Source organism: Drosophila sechellia, chromosome 3L, assembly GCF_004382195.2.
Source record: "Drosophila sechellia strain sech25 chromosome 3L, ASM438219v1, whole genome shotgun sequence".
Classification (NCBI taxonomy): Eukaryota; Metazoa; Arthropoda; class Insecta; order Diptera; family Drosophilidae; genus Drosophila; species Drosophila sechellia.
This window is the reverse complement of record NC_045951.1, coordinates 22,499,721-22,513,745: the sequence shown is the minus strand read 5'-3', so window position 1 is coordinate 22,513,745 and position 14,025 is coordinate 22,499,721. Positions and strand designations below refer to the sequence as shown.

General features: G+C 36.5%; 2 protein-coding genes across 2 annotated transcripts; one reads left to right on the top strand and one right to left on the bottom strand.

The window, feature by feature from the left end:
• The first annotated feature begins 769 nt into the window (after positions 1–769).
• LOC6620132 (vacuolar protein sorting-associated protein 11 homolog) lies at positions 770–3,480 on the top strand. Its single transcript, XM_002044308.2, has one exon. The coding sequence runs from the start codon at positions 877–879 to the stop codon at positions 3,379–3,381; it is 2,505 nt and encodes an 834-aa protein (XP_002044344.1). The 5' UTR covers positions 770–876; the 3' UTR covers positions 3,382–3,480.
• Positions 3,481–5,416: 1,936 nt separating this feature from the next.
• On the bottom strand, positions 5,417–10,108 carry LOC6620131. Its single transcript, XM_032717695.1, has 8 exons — positions 10,022–10,108; positions 9,740–9,940; positions 8,934–9,468; positions 8,695–8,871; positions 8,174–8,284; positions 7,055–7,199; positions 6,281–6,442; positions 5,417–6,223 (listed from the first exon to the last, which is right to left on the bottom strand). Exons 2-8 carry the CDS (start codon positions 9,930–9,932, stop codon positions 5,444–5,446), a joined length of 2,103 nt encoding a protein of 700 aa, XP_032573586.1. The 5' UTR covers positions 9,933–9,940; positions 10,022–10,108; the 3' UTR covers positions 5,417–5,443.
• Between the last annotated feature and the right edge of the window lie 3,917 nt (positions 10,109–14,025).

Sequence of the window (14,025 nt, the reverse complement as noted above, 5' to 3'; positions counted from 1 at the left end):
TATGTATTTTTATTATTATTTGATGAATATCCATTGCCTTCTGACTTTAAATAGTCCATTGTTTTTAAGAATGTTTTAAAATGGTAAAACTCTTTTATAAATGAACTCAAACTATTTTTTCTCGAGCATGAAGACGGACAGAAAGTCAGACGGACGCCTAGTGATCCTAAATACATATATGGTATAGAGTCGAAGGGCGACAATGAAAAAAATCTGTTGAATGGACATGTTTTTATTCCCTTGCAAAGGATATAAGGATATTATTCAGAAGTTTGCAAAGCAGTAAAGAACGGCTGTATAAAATACTTTACCACTCATATATTTTTGATTGGGATACGCCGTTCGTCTGTCATTCATGTTTACGAAAACTATTCTCTTAGATTTTAGTCTATATATCTGCATGAATCTATTCCAAAATTGTCAATTCTTTAGCAAGTAATATATACAGTTTGCCAAGAAACTGTTTAAACACTGTAAAATAAGTTGAATTTTTGACTTTGAAGGTAAGAGTTCTTTTTCAATTAAACGCAATTTTTTTATGAAATATATTTTAACAATGTTTATTTTACTTATAAATCAAAAAACAAATTAAAAATATTAAATATACAAGAAAACTAACAACAAATTCCAAGCTTACACACTTTTGGCACTGTCGAGAAACTCTTTAATTATATAACATATCCACATCTAAAATCAAAATCATATCAATTGGATGTGCGTAGTGTAATTTGCTTATAAAAACTACATTATATTTTCAAATTGTGCTGTTTCGATTTTTTGGCCAACCCGCAACGTCCATCATGATGTTCCACTATCAAAATAAAAATATCTTTTAGCAATAGTATCTTCGCATAATTGTATTAAACTATTGCCAAAATGGATATAAGTGTGTTGGAATGGAAGAAAGTGGATCTTTTCAATGTAATCGCCGTACCATTTGTAAAAATTCCAAATACAGCAGAAATATCGTGCTACTGCTTTCCCGAATCAAAATCAAGCACTGAGGAAAGAAATATAAAATTAGTAATTTGTGATAAAAACGGAAATATTCTTACTTACTTTTCAAATTGGGATTGTATCACCTTTAAGTCTCCATCCAACCGGAAAGCTATAGTTCTTTGTTCCCTTACCAGCAATAACTGCCTTGCGACTGTCACACCGGATACCAATAATGGTATTCACATTGATGTATTTGACCTTAATAGATTAACAAAAAAGCAAGCAGCTCCAATAATTGCATCTGCATATACTCAGCCTTCAAGTACGCCCTTATGCCTCAACGCAGACGTCATTGACGATAAATTGCTTGCGTTGGCGATAGGATTGGGGAATGGTGATATTCTCTTGCATTATGGAAAAATCACAAAAAACTTTTCTGCAAATATTCGCCAACATACTGTTTCTGGAAACGCAGTCAATGGAATACATTTTGACTTCAAAACACAACCTTTAGATACAACTCAAATAATGTTTGTCACATGTGTTCAAGGAGTTTATTGTTTTATGTTAAAAGAGAAGAGCATTATGGATACAAAATTTGTACTTGATAATGATAAAGGTAATCTTAATTACCGCAGTGTAATGCGCAAGGCTGGAGATTGCGAATTAAATGATTCGATGTTGGTTGTGGGACGGGCAGACGCTGTTTATTGCTACACTCCTGAGGGAAGGGGTCCTTGTTTTGCTATCGAAGGAGCAAAGGAATGCCTGGCTTGGGTAGGTCATTACCTGATCGTCGGCGTCAAAAATTCAAACTTAAAGCAGAATGTAACGACACTAATTGTTTTGGACACAGAAAACAAAATCATAGTTTTTCAAAAGCAATTTCAAGAATTGTTTTATGTAATCAGTGAAACCAATTTTTGCTATGTTGTTACGAATTCTCGCGACGCGAATGCTTGCGACATATTAATGTTAGAACAAAACAGCATAGATGTTAATATACGTCTCTTAGTTGAAAAAAATATGTATAATATTGCTTTGAGATTGTTGCATCGAGAAGGCTATAATTCAACGCCAGAAACTGCATTGGTACGATTTCAGTACGGGAATCACTTACTTCAAAAAGGAGACATCAGTAGAGCTACTCAAGAATTTATTAAAACCATCGGTTTCATTAAACCGTATGCTGTCATTTCGAAGCTTTTATATTCCAGATACAATACCTTTTTACTAAATTACTTGTCCGAATGGAAAAAAAAGAATGAGCCTTCAAGCTGTCATACAAGACTTATTGAATGCTGTAGTAAGCGTGAACAAATTAAGCATGAAATGCAGCAAGATGATTCCAAGCACTATAAAAGCCCTGCGGAAATAAACCATCATCTTTCAACCATATCAAAAATGTATTTCGCATGTAGCCTTTCCGATCAGTTGACAGTTCCAGTTGAAGAAGAGCATTTATTACATCAATTGTTAGAATATGGACCTGCATCTCTAGCAGTTGATCTCACTACTTATTTAAATAATATAACATTTGAAAATGCAAAAGAATCAAAAAATATTCTTTCTTTCTGTTCCATTTTAGCAGATCATAACGATTATTGCGCTAAAATGTTAGCTAAAATCATAGAAGCCTTTCCAGTCTGTGACGAAAAACTATTATTTTATTTGCTGGTCTTTTATTTCAAACTCTGGCAAGTAGATAAAGTAAGTTCAAGTTTTGTCTCAGATTTTATAAAGACACATTGCTTGCGATTGGACAAAACTATCATTGTAAGTAGGCTTTATACATTTTTTAATGTGACACAAAGAATACACCGCCATCAAATAAATACACGCACATTGCATAACGAAACAATAGGCAAGTGTGGTGAAAACCTTATGAAAAATAATTCAAATGTGGCTTTAAATGGAAATTTAAGTAAAAGATCATTTCTCATGATGTTAAAAAGTTCTTGCTCCAATGAAGAAATAAAAGCTATAAAGATAAAACCAATATTTACGGATGGATTAATGCGAAGTGTAGTTGATTCTGTGAATGAATTAAAGTTAGTTGAGAATTTCAACGAAAAGATTAAGACGTCGAGATCCATGCTGTCTCTCTATACAAACAATCCAATCGAGTTTCGTAATGATAAATGTGACATCTGTCATGAAATGTTAAGTACGCAGTCCATTTATTTTCTTTGTCAACATTCCTTTCATAGAGAATGCCTCAATTACAAATCGACAAAACGTAAAGAAAAGTTATTGTGTATTATATGTAAAACCAGAAATTTGATAAGTCCAAAACATTCTTCCAATTTTTGCTGTGATTCTTCAGATACTATTGCAGCACTTGCAAAAATAGTTTCTATAGGAAATAAGCTAGAAACTAAACTTATGATAGGAGGACGGCCGAAAAGCGATGGCGTTACATCTTCTAACCCCTTTGATTAAAATATAATAATTTAAAAAACGCTATATCTGAAATTATTGTCTTTAATTCTTAATATATTATTCGTTGTTATAAATAAATGTACATATATCGATACATTATATGGCGCTGCCAAAGTAACCAATTTTCTATTTTAAATGTGAGGTCTTTCTTAGAAAGAAAAAAAAAATTTTCTCGCAAGCATTTTGGCACAAGCAGATTCTTATTTTTCGTCATAACTGGTTTATTTTTAGGCTGAGATCCTCGTTTTTTACCTTTCCAAGAAATGTTTTTTTTGATATCCGACTGTTTCGTTAAGCTTACATATTTTTGCATATTGAACAAAAATGTAATAAACGATATATATTTAAGGTAGCATACAATTTTCATTGCGTCGGCTTGCGATCCTGATCAAGGATAAAAATACTGTATAAGGTCGGAAACGCTTTATTCTTCTTTCGGGTTTAGTATACCCTTTTACTGTACACTAGTAAATTTCAAATTACTTAACATGTTTCCTTGGTCGTTGTCCTTGCTTTGTCATTCCTCTTTTGGTTGCTGTGTGTTCGGCGGAGCTTTGACAAAGCTCTCGATACTTCCCTGTATCCTGTATAAATTCCGAGGCTTTTAATTACTTTGAATCGATCAACTGGGGTCAGGTTTTTAAAGCATTGGCAACAATTTCATGAGTGCCCAGAATTTTTACAGAAGGCTTCGATGTTCCAGAAACGGTACCATGGATTCCCACGTTGCAATTGAATTCTTGAAGATTCGGTCCTTCAAATGCTCCTCCCTTTTCGCCTGACTACACGAATCCAGCTTTTGGACAAGTACTTGGGCGATAATGCAATTTGTTCCGTTGAGCCCATTCCGTTTATATCGCAAATAAGAGCGTTAAATTTGTACGTCAGTTCACAAAGCATTGAATATGGACCACTCTGCACTGCCCTTAGCTCCAGAATCTCAGGAATGTTTGCCTGAAATACCAAACGCCGATTACAAAATCTGTTTTGTAATAAATCCAATGCTACAGCGTAGTTGCCATCCGATAGTTTCAGTCAGTGAATGATTTCCAGCGCAGTGTCCCTCAGACATAATCGTAGGTGCTGCAGCTTTTTTATGTTGGTAAGGTCTAGCGAATTTTGGATGCTCAAGTGGGGGCAGCGACGGTGCCCTATGCCGGAGTGGACGTTGGTGATGGCCACAATCACTTGTAGAAATGCCGTCAACGAGAGTTGAGTGGGAGTGCATTTGCACGGCGCGCTTTAAAATCTTCCCCCGAATCGAGGATTTAAGAGTTCCAAGATTGTCATCAAATTTCTCAGTCAAATCACTTCTGATTTCCTAAAAACTTAATTTCTTCGTTGAAAATTCTCCGAATTTTTTGTTGTAGTTGATAGATCTATCGATCAGCTCCAACCTCACATGAAGAACGGAATCGTTAAACGAAGTTAAGACCGAACTTGACAGAAAATCCGCTAATCATTCCGCAGTGCGCTTTAAAAATGCCTCCCTGATTGCATCACCTGTAACGTGTTCAGAATTTTTTGTTACTGATAACCGGGTGATCACGTTTGATATCAATTTGGTGGGAAATCTGAGCCAGCCGCACGTACTTATTAGAGAGCAGACCAAAAAAATCAGTTTCGGCGTTTCACTGACAACAATATACAATATGTCAAGAAACTGTTTACGCACTGTGAAATATTCAACTTATTACACAGTGTGTAAACAGTTTCTTGATATACTGTATATGATTTAATAATATATATTCCTCTTGACGATACCATTGCTGATCGTCCGTCAATTATTGCAGCAGCTGCTGAGAGGATGACTGATGCTATTATTATTACTGATAGGTTTGGTGTTGTTTTGTTGGCTGCTGTCGAGGCGGTTTTTAGTCAATGAAGGAGTCATAGAAAGCTGCGGGAGTTAGAGTCTATGATATTCCTGCAGCTTCCTATGACTTCTTCAATGTGCCGTCGAAAAATGTAAGTTTCTTATTAAAATGACTTATTTTATATTTTGAAGTATTAAACAGCAAAAAAAAAAACAAAGTTACGCATACAAAACTAGTCTTTCATTTTATTTAAGTTCACCAACGAATGTCGCTTCCAAGTCGGCTATCATTTTAGCATCATCTAAATTTTCCAAGTTCGAAGGAAACATTTTTACAGATTCTTCAGCACTGCAACAGGATGATATTAAATCAGACTTCAGATTATTGTCATTACAAATTCCTTGGGGTTGTCCTTCTAAACTCTGTGTACTGTTGATTTTTGATGAGAGCAAATGGTCATCTGATATCTCATTTATTTTTTTTGTTGTGTCTTCAGCAACTAAATCTTTTGAGTAATTTTTACAAACGACTTCAAAAGGTTTCTTTTTATTCAAGGAATTGTTGTCGTAGCCAGTGTTATTTTGATCATCGTTATTATTTTCAATTGTTTTAATGGCCGATATCAGTGGACTTTCACTATCACAGAAAGTGTCTTCGGGACTATTGATAGTTTGTAACAAATCGATTCTATTTTCCGTTTCATTTGTTGAAAAGACGGTTGTTTTCTTTAAATTGTCAACACTTTTAAAATTTATATCCGCCTTTTGAGGATGAAGCATCAGTTCCAACAAGTTTGAACTATGACTTTGCTTAAGTGCAATGCTATTATTAAATAATCGGGATTCGTGCAAAAGATTCCAAATTATTTCAGAAGGCGTAGGACATCCATAGTTTCGTAATTTTAATAGCACTGTGAAAGACTTGTAAACTTCCAAGCGTCCGTCCCAAGTATCCACCAAGTCTGGTTCTTTGCTAGACTGAGAATGCATTTGAACACAAATTCCTAATAAGGTGTCGTGCACCGCCTGTAAGAATAAAGTTATAGACAAGATACCTTATTACCTCTCGCAAATTATACTTTCCTTTAAAAGTTGATGCTTTATCAAATGACCAGACGATAACAAAAACTGTTGTAGGCAAGAGTGTGCTTGTTGACTAAGCACACGATAGTCTTCATTACTTAATGAACATTTCAGCATCGAAAATGGAGTTTCAGGTGAATGTTTCAAGTATGGTCCGCTTACCTGGTTTAAATTTATAAAATGTGTTAAAATATATTGGGAATGCGTTATACTGTTATGACGATACACATTGCAAAGCTCATTTATGTAATATTTATGTATATAAATAATTAATGTTTATATAAGCAAAGAATACATTTAATGAGCTCAAATAGAAGAATTTAGACCGCGATGCACACTTGTCCACTTATAAGGATCAGGTATAGATAATAAAATAAACGAAATTTAAACTTTAGTAGTTTAAAGTCCATGAAGCCTTCTCAAAAGATAAAGATACATTACTCCTGTTACTCGAGCCAGGATTGTTGGTTGTACAATGTATTGATTGGCTGAAATGCTGAACAGAGAATGATACCGTGTGAACGCGGCGGAATTTATTTGCGACTGACTCTAATGGCGGAAGAAACAAAAAATACATAGTTCCTTATGTCATATTCGTATGACTGAGATCACTACATACCCTTAGTACAGTTGTTTTCTTATACATGTGTGCATTGTTATAGAATATAGTAATACAGTGTTCTTATTTTCAACACAATGTACTACATAAAAAACAAAGAATGAACTCTGCAACGCGTTGCCATAGCCGTATTTCAGTTTTAAAACAATATTTACACTTTTTTTTGAAGTTTGCCTTCGCGTTAATATATCATCAAACACTTCCTTGATAAGAGTATCCGCAATTATTTCGCAATGGCTTCCTTCTTGTAGAGTAGAGCACCATAAGGAGATTACTCTGTACACCACCAGGCGCATATTCCTTAAAATGTCAAAGTTGATAACATTTTTATTTGTTGCTCATTTAAAAACAAAATTATTCGTTCTATGGAATTCTATTTGGGGATATTGATTGCAGGTAAAACAAGAGAGAATGCTATAGTTGAAATTTACAAAACTAATAAATTATGAAAAAATATGCAATTTTTAAATATGTGGGCGTGAAAGTTTTGGGCGGTTTTAGGGGGTTAGAGTAGGCGTGGCAAAAAGTTCACTTCGCTGAAAAGTTTTTTGCTGAGCCTTAGACGTCGGGTAGTTCTCCGACACATATCGTTTAATGTCCCCCACAGGTTTTTAATCGGGCTTAAATCGGCTGGCCACGGCATTACCTCTATTTCATTTTTATTATAGCCAATTTGCTTGTGTGTTTCGGATCATTATCCTGTTGGAATGTCAATTATAAGGACATATGCGTGTCTATAATACCATAAATCATATATTTTGGACTGATACCAGAGTACTCCAGGTACTCCGCGTTTGGAAAATATACCCGATACTCGTAGAGTAAAAAGTTATACTAGATTCGTTGAAACTTCAAAAGATAAGTTGAGCTGGCCATGTCCGTCCGTCATTCAGTCCGTTTGAACATCGAGATCTCAGGCACTATAAAAGCTCGAAGAGTGAGATTAAGCAGACAGATTCTAGAGACATTGACACAGCGCAAGTTTGTTGGCCCATGTTAATGAATAATGTTTTGATCATTTTTGATTTATGTAATAGTCTTGTAAATTTCTATCGATTTGCCAAAAAACTATTTTTCAAGCTAAACCCCAACGCCCACAAGCCACCCAAGCCTGTCACGCCCACAGTTTTGAAAAATATTCTGATCTTATTTCATATATATAAATATTTCACTTCGACAAGCTGAGTAATGGGTATCCAATAGCTGTGCAACTCGACTATATCACTCCCTCTTGTTTTTAAATTAATTTACAACATTTACAAGGTAGTACTTACAAAACTTCTTTTAAATTTGCTTCTTGTGACATTGATTTGTTTGTTTTTTCAAGGGCTTCCAATAAAATATTTAGAACAAGCCGGAAGTACATCCTTAAGTGTGTATGACATCTATAAATCAAAGGTAAATGAATATAAAAGAGAATTTTTAAAATTTAAATTACAATCTTGGAACTTGTTTAAAACCGAAAATATATCGGACCTTTTAAAATTTGCACTTTTGAAAGATTTACACGGATCTATACGAATTTTAGTCAGGTATTCCCCTGTTCCGAAAACTCCTTCCTTCAAACATTCAGCTTGATTTTTCAAAAGTACTTTGCGCTAACTTTTGAAATGGTAGTGTTATCACATTACTTGATGTTAAATGTTAATTATCGCGACATCCGATTTCAAAATGTCATCATATCTGATTTGTAAATACATTTTTTAAGAAGTCATCCCTGAATGTCGATGAATTTGACTATGTAATACTTATTTTACAAATTAGATCTGGTATTTATTTTATTGCTGTTACTTACGTTTTAATGACAATTTCCAAAAGCTCCAATAATTTTATGTGCATTTGCGGCAAAAATATCTCAAGATATGCATGATTAATTTGTAAATTTTGTTGGTGTACATGTGTATTTAGTCCATTTTGTATTAAAGCCAAGATTTGATGTACGCAAATATTTTTTTTGAAAATAAATTGTTTGCTAAAAAATGCATTGTGTTTAATTTAATTGCAGTTATATAAAGTAACAAATATTTTTCTTACCTTAAAGCAATTTTTAAATATTCAATAAGATTAAAAATCCGTCGAAAAGCTTGTGAAGTCCTTTCAAAAGGATCTTTTAGCGCTTCAAAAGTGAAAGCTCCAAAATGATTTGGTATGAAGGGGCTGCTAACTGATTCTTCAGGCATAACTATTGTTCTATTTATAATATATTGGATATTACTCAGTAAAGATAATTGAAAATCCTTCCATTCAGTTATATTATTCATATGTTCCTTATCGGAAATGCCATGAATTTTGTGTAAAAGAAGCCAACATTCACCAGATTGATACACAACTTCATCGTTTTGGTTGTCTATAAATAGTACTAATATATTTTTGATAGTTGATGCTTTAGCTTTTAATCCTTTTGGGTAATATTTTAGGCATTTCTTGATTGTGTGTAAGGCGGCAATAGTTGAGCGATTGTGTTTATATATTTCGTTGTGAGATAAGCATTCGACTACTTTATATAAATGAGCAGATGCGAATGCTTTCGACATATTACCGTCGCTCTGAATTTTGTCCATAAGGAGTGCTGAAAAGTGCAACATTTTTATATTTCATACACGTTTAGATATATTTTAGAGAGCTTTTAAAGCAAGAAAATTTATTACTGTGGACGGCTGCCCACGTGAGGAAGATTAGCGATAGCAGAGAGTATTAATACTGCATTTTGATTTGTTATAAAAATAAACTAGTTTATTGTCAATAAGCTTCAACTTGGCTTTACTTTTTTCTGGCACATCGTATTTGGAATGCTTTATTTTAATTTCGTTACTAACATTTTTCCAAGATTAAAAACTTACCCATGGCGGAAAATATTAAATCACCATATAAACACAACTCAGGTAATTTGCATGATTGAACTAATAAACATGTCCATGTATGAACATTATCTTCTAATTTAATGTTACTTTTCTTAAGGTAGCATATTAAAAGTCGCAATCCAAGAGAACGTCGTCTACGGTTTTTCAGAGTCGAAGTTATGATTTGATCCATACTGATACCTATTGTTCAATAAAATAAATCATACAGTACCCATTAGAAATCGGAAAGATTTAATATTGGTGAGTAATGGAATTACATACCAAATTGAATCCCACTTAACTTATTCCAATTCTAATAAACTTTATAAATAAAGCCAACATGTGGTTAACGCTGTTATCAAATTAGTGTGCCCACCACTCAGTAATTTAACTTGCTTTTACTGATATTAATGTTAAGAAACTAGCTATTTTTTCTAAAAATATATGATTTCCACCGAAACTCATCTATCTCTATATTTTGACGCTCGGGTTCTGCACACAAATCATAAAAACTTTATAAGCTAGCCGTTGCAGTTCGTAGCGAGCAGAACCGAAGAAAACAGTTAGTTATAGCTGTTTTAAAATTTCAATGTTCAATCACTGATTCGCGTAAATAGATAAAAGGTTATATGCTATATATGCATATATATATATATATATATCTATGCATATATATATATATATATATATATATGCATAGATATATATATGCATATATATATATATATATGCATAGATATATATATATATATATATATATATATATGCATATAGAGATAGATAATGCGAATCAAAATATTAAATTCATTGATTTCTTTTCAAAACTAAAGTATTTCAAGATCCAAAGCATATCTGGCTTGTTTAATTTACATCTATTTCTTTCTTTTAGTATTTTCGTTACTGTAATAAATTAATTTACTCGAAGTGGGACTCCGCTGCCCAGCTGCCACGTGAGCGCACAAACAGCTGTTTGTGAGCTCAAAGCCTCTAGAAAGTCTTAGTTTTAAAATTCATTAGAATTATCAAATAAATAATAATTATTATGTTATATCAACTATTATAATTCTCCCTATCATTTTTAGGATTAAAAATCTGTTAGTCTTAAGTAACCAAGACATATTGTAAAATAAAATAATTTAAGCAGATAAAATTAAGTTGCCGCATGGGTAACAGTGCGTTGATCAAATAATAAAAACATCAAAAAAAAAAAAAAAAAAAAAAAAAAAAAAAAAAAAGAGCTCAAAGCCTATCTATCCCAGGGTTCAAGTCTTGGCTAGGACCCTTGTGATTTCTTGCATACTTACAGGTGTGCCTCAAAATTGTCAAATTCGTGTCGCTAAAAATCACAACCGAAAATATAAAAATCAATAGACTTCACTTTGATGAAGCAAATTGCTGGCGTGGGCAAAAAAAAAAAACGTGCCGTGCAATGATCCCTCATATATTATGAATTATTCAAGTGAAACTGCTGCGGCTGATGAATCATTGGCTAATGCGGTTCCCTCGAGCACCCAATGTGCTCCCCGCAGCGTTTTCAAAAAAATCAAGCGAAAGTCTCGTGTTTCGCCAGAGACTGGCAGGAAAAAATCGAAATCTAATATCGGCAAACAAGGTAAAAACCCTTCCTCAACACAACCTAGATATGGCGGCAACGCAAACCGTTTTGGTTTACTTGCGCATCTCTCAGTCTACAAAGAAGTAGGCAATGATATTGGCGATCTGTGTGACCAGCCCAGTACCAGTCACCAAGCTGCTATTGCTGCCGCTAAGCGGGATGATACCTCCGCTGGTATCACCAGCTCACTCAACAAGGTGCAGTCCAAGCCACCTCCTATAGTAATGGAGGGAGTAGACAACGTATGCCTGATGATGCAGAGCATCGAAAATATAGTGAACATTAAAAAGGTTGAGGATAGGGCGTCAATGGGCGGTGTCCTGAAAACGCTAACACATTTTGCAGCATAGTCAACTGGCGCGAGAACGAAGAGTATGAGTTCCACTGTTACCAGCTAAAAGAAGAGAGGCATTACAGTTAATGCGTGAAAGGCCTGCACCACAGTACGCTACATAACCAGATCAAGGAAAAGCTGGAAAAATCGGTCAAAAACCACCGGTCGAGAACCACATACACCGCTAAGGCGAAACGCAACAAGTACCTCAAAAGCTCTGCCAGTCAACATGTTTTTCCTGAACATTGCTGCTGCGGCAAACAATAAAGAGATTCTGGTAGTAAAGACACTATGCCATATGAGAGTAGTTATTGAGCCTCTCCGCAAGCAAGTTCAATGACATCGTTGTCAGCAGTTTGGCCACACAGCCAAATACTGCCGTAAGGCCCACATTTGTGTGAAATGTGCCGGCGAACAGCCAGCCAAGGACTGTACTAGGCCACGCATCGAGCTGTGCACTTACTACAACTTTGGTGGACAGCAACCTGCAAATTATAAATGTTGCAGCAAACTACAAGCGTTCATGCAGCGATACAGACCCAAAAGTGGAGTGGCTTGAAGAACAGAGGTAAATGAGCGACCAACTACACGGGGCTTATCTGGAGGTAGGGAGATCCCCTCTTCTTGAGGCGGTATATCGTATGCAGATGTTGCTAAAGGGTCCGTTCACCACTGAGCCTGACACACCAAGAACAGAATCATCAACAACAGCCCAAGGATAGAATCCTCAGTCGTCACAGGAGCCGCAGCCGGCTAAGGTCGTCTAGGCGACGGATGCTAGCAGCAGCATTGAGGCCATCCTGAAGACGCTAAATAGTAGATGGAATTAATGATGACGATGATGTAACAACAGCAACAACAGTCACATCATCAATCTGCTCACTGCTCTCCAAGCGCGTCAAGCGCCATAATGATGCCGCTCCGCATCTTAGTGTGGAACGCCGATAGTGTGTCCACGAAGCTGCACGATGTGGAATGCTTTGTGCGGCGCTACGAGATCGATGTTCTGCTGCTCAGAAAGACTCATTGCAAGGAGGCACAGGTACCCAAAATATTTGTATTTGAGTCCTACACTGCCAACGACCCGAGCGACGGTAACGCCAAAGGTGGTGCAGCGATCCTGGTCAAATCCAGCCTAGTCCACTTCCCTCTTACACCAATAACCACTGACTAGGTGCAACTCGCGTCTGCAGGCATCGAGACGGGCCATGTCCCTGTCAATTTTGGCGCGCCCTCCGAGGTTCATATGGAATTCGGACGAATTTAAATGCATTCTGGATCAACGATGTTCCAAACCCCTCGTCATGGGCGACTGGAATGCATCCCACTGGCTGTGGGGAGCGGGGAGATGCAATCGAAGAGGGCGAACGCTAGCGAATCTGGTCCTAAGCTCAGATATGAGCTCCCTAGCAACCTGAGGTCCTACAAGATTCCCGTACGGCAGTAGAGGCTCCCCAGGCTATAAAGATTTTTCTGTCAGCAGGGGCAAACTGGACATGCATGCTGGGATACGGTCCGTTGCAAAACTCAGCTCCGACCACCTTACCACTTACAATCACACTGAATGCAACAAGTACAGCTTATCCCAAGATGGAGCGACTAATCGGTAGAGTTGAGTCCTCTCTGAACATGAGTACGGCGATAAACTCAGAAAGGGACCTAGAGGAAGCTGTTGACACACTCATCCATAATATCAAGGCTGCAGTCAGACTGGCAACTCATTCACCTAGTGGTCGAGCAAATCCTATCGTCGAAACAAGGAGTACTGCAACGCACTCTTTCTGGATGTACGTTAGGAGTTCGATCGGTTGTGGCACTCCGGTATCGTTATTAAAATTAAGAATACGATGTCGTGTCTCGAAAAGAGAAGATTTGCGGTGCCGGAGTACCACAGGGAAGTGTACTTGGTCCGCTGCTTTACTGCCTGTACAGCTATGACATCCGCGGCCAAACGTTAGCCTACCCGGACGACGTGTGTGTCACCTACAGGTCCTGCTGCGAACACGATGCTTCTACCAACATCCAGGACTTCGCATCAACATTTTCGGAATGGGCAAGACGCTGGAGCATTGGCATCAATGGTGACAAATCAGCGCATGTGTGCTACACGCTGAAAAGGAAAACACCACCGGCTGTGCTCAGGAAAACACCACTGGCTGTGTGCCGGCTGCGCACCCCTGTCTTACAGTCCAATACAGCCAAATATCTTGGTGTAATCTTTGATCGGAGACTCAACTTCTCGAAGCAAGTGAGTGCGATGAGAGTGCGTATACGGGCAGCAGCGACAAAGCACTTCTGGCTAATTAATTCGCGAAGTAAATTGTCACTCTCCAACAA

Excerpts from the sequence above, each read along its gene's own strand:
- LOC6620132 (XM_002044308.2), top strand. The coding sequence starts at position 877 with ATGGATATAAGTGTGTTGGAATGGAAGAAAGTGGATCTTTTCAATGTA.
- LOC6620131 (XM_032717695.1), bottom strand. The coding sequence starts at position 9,932 with ATGGATCAAATCATAACTTCGACTCTGAAAAACCGTAGACGACGTTCT. Across the intron at positions 9,469-9,739 it reads TTTAATATTTTCCGCCATGG|CACTCCTTATGGACAAAATT; the intron begins GTAAGTTTTTAA and ends TGCACTTTTCAG. Across the intron at positions 8,285-8,694 it reads TTGGAAATTGTCATTAAAAC|ATGTCATACACACTTAAGGA; the intron begins GTAAGTAACAGC and ends TTTGATTTATAG.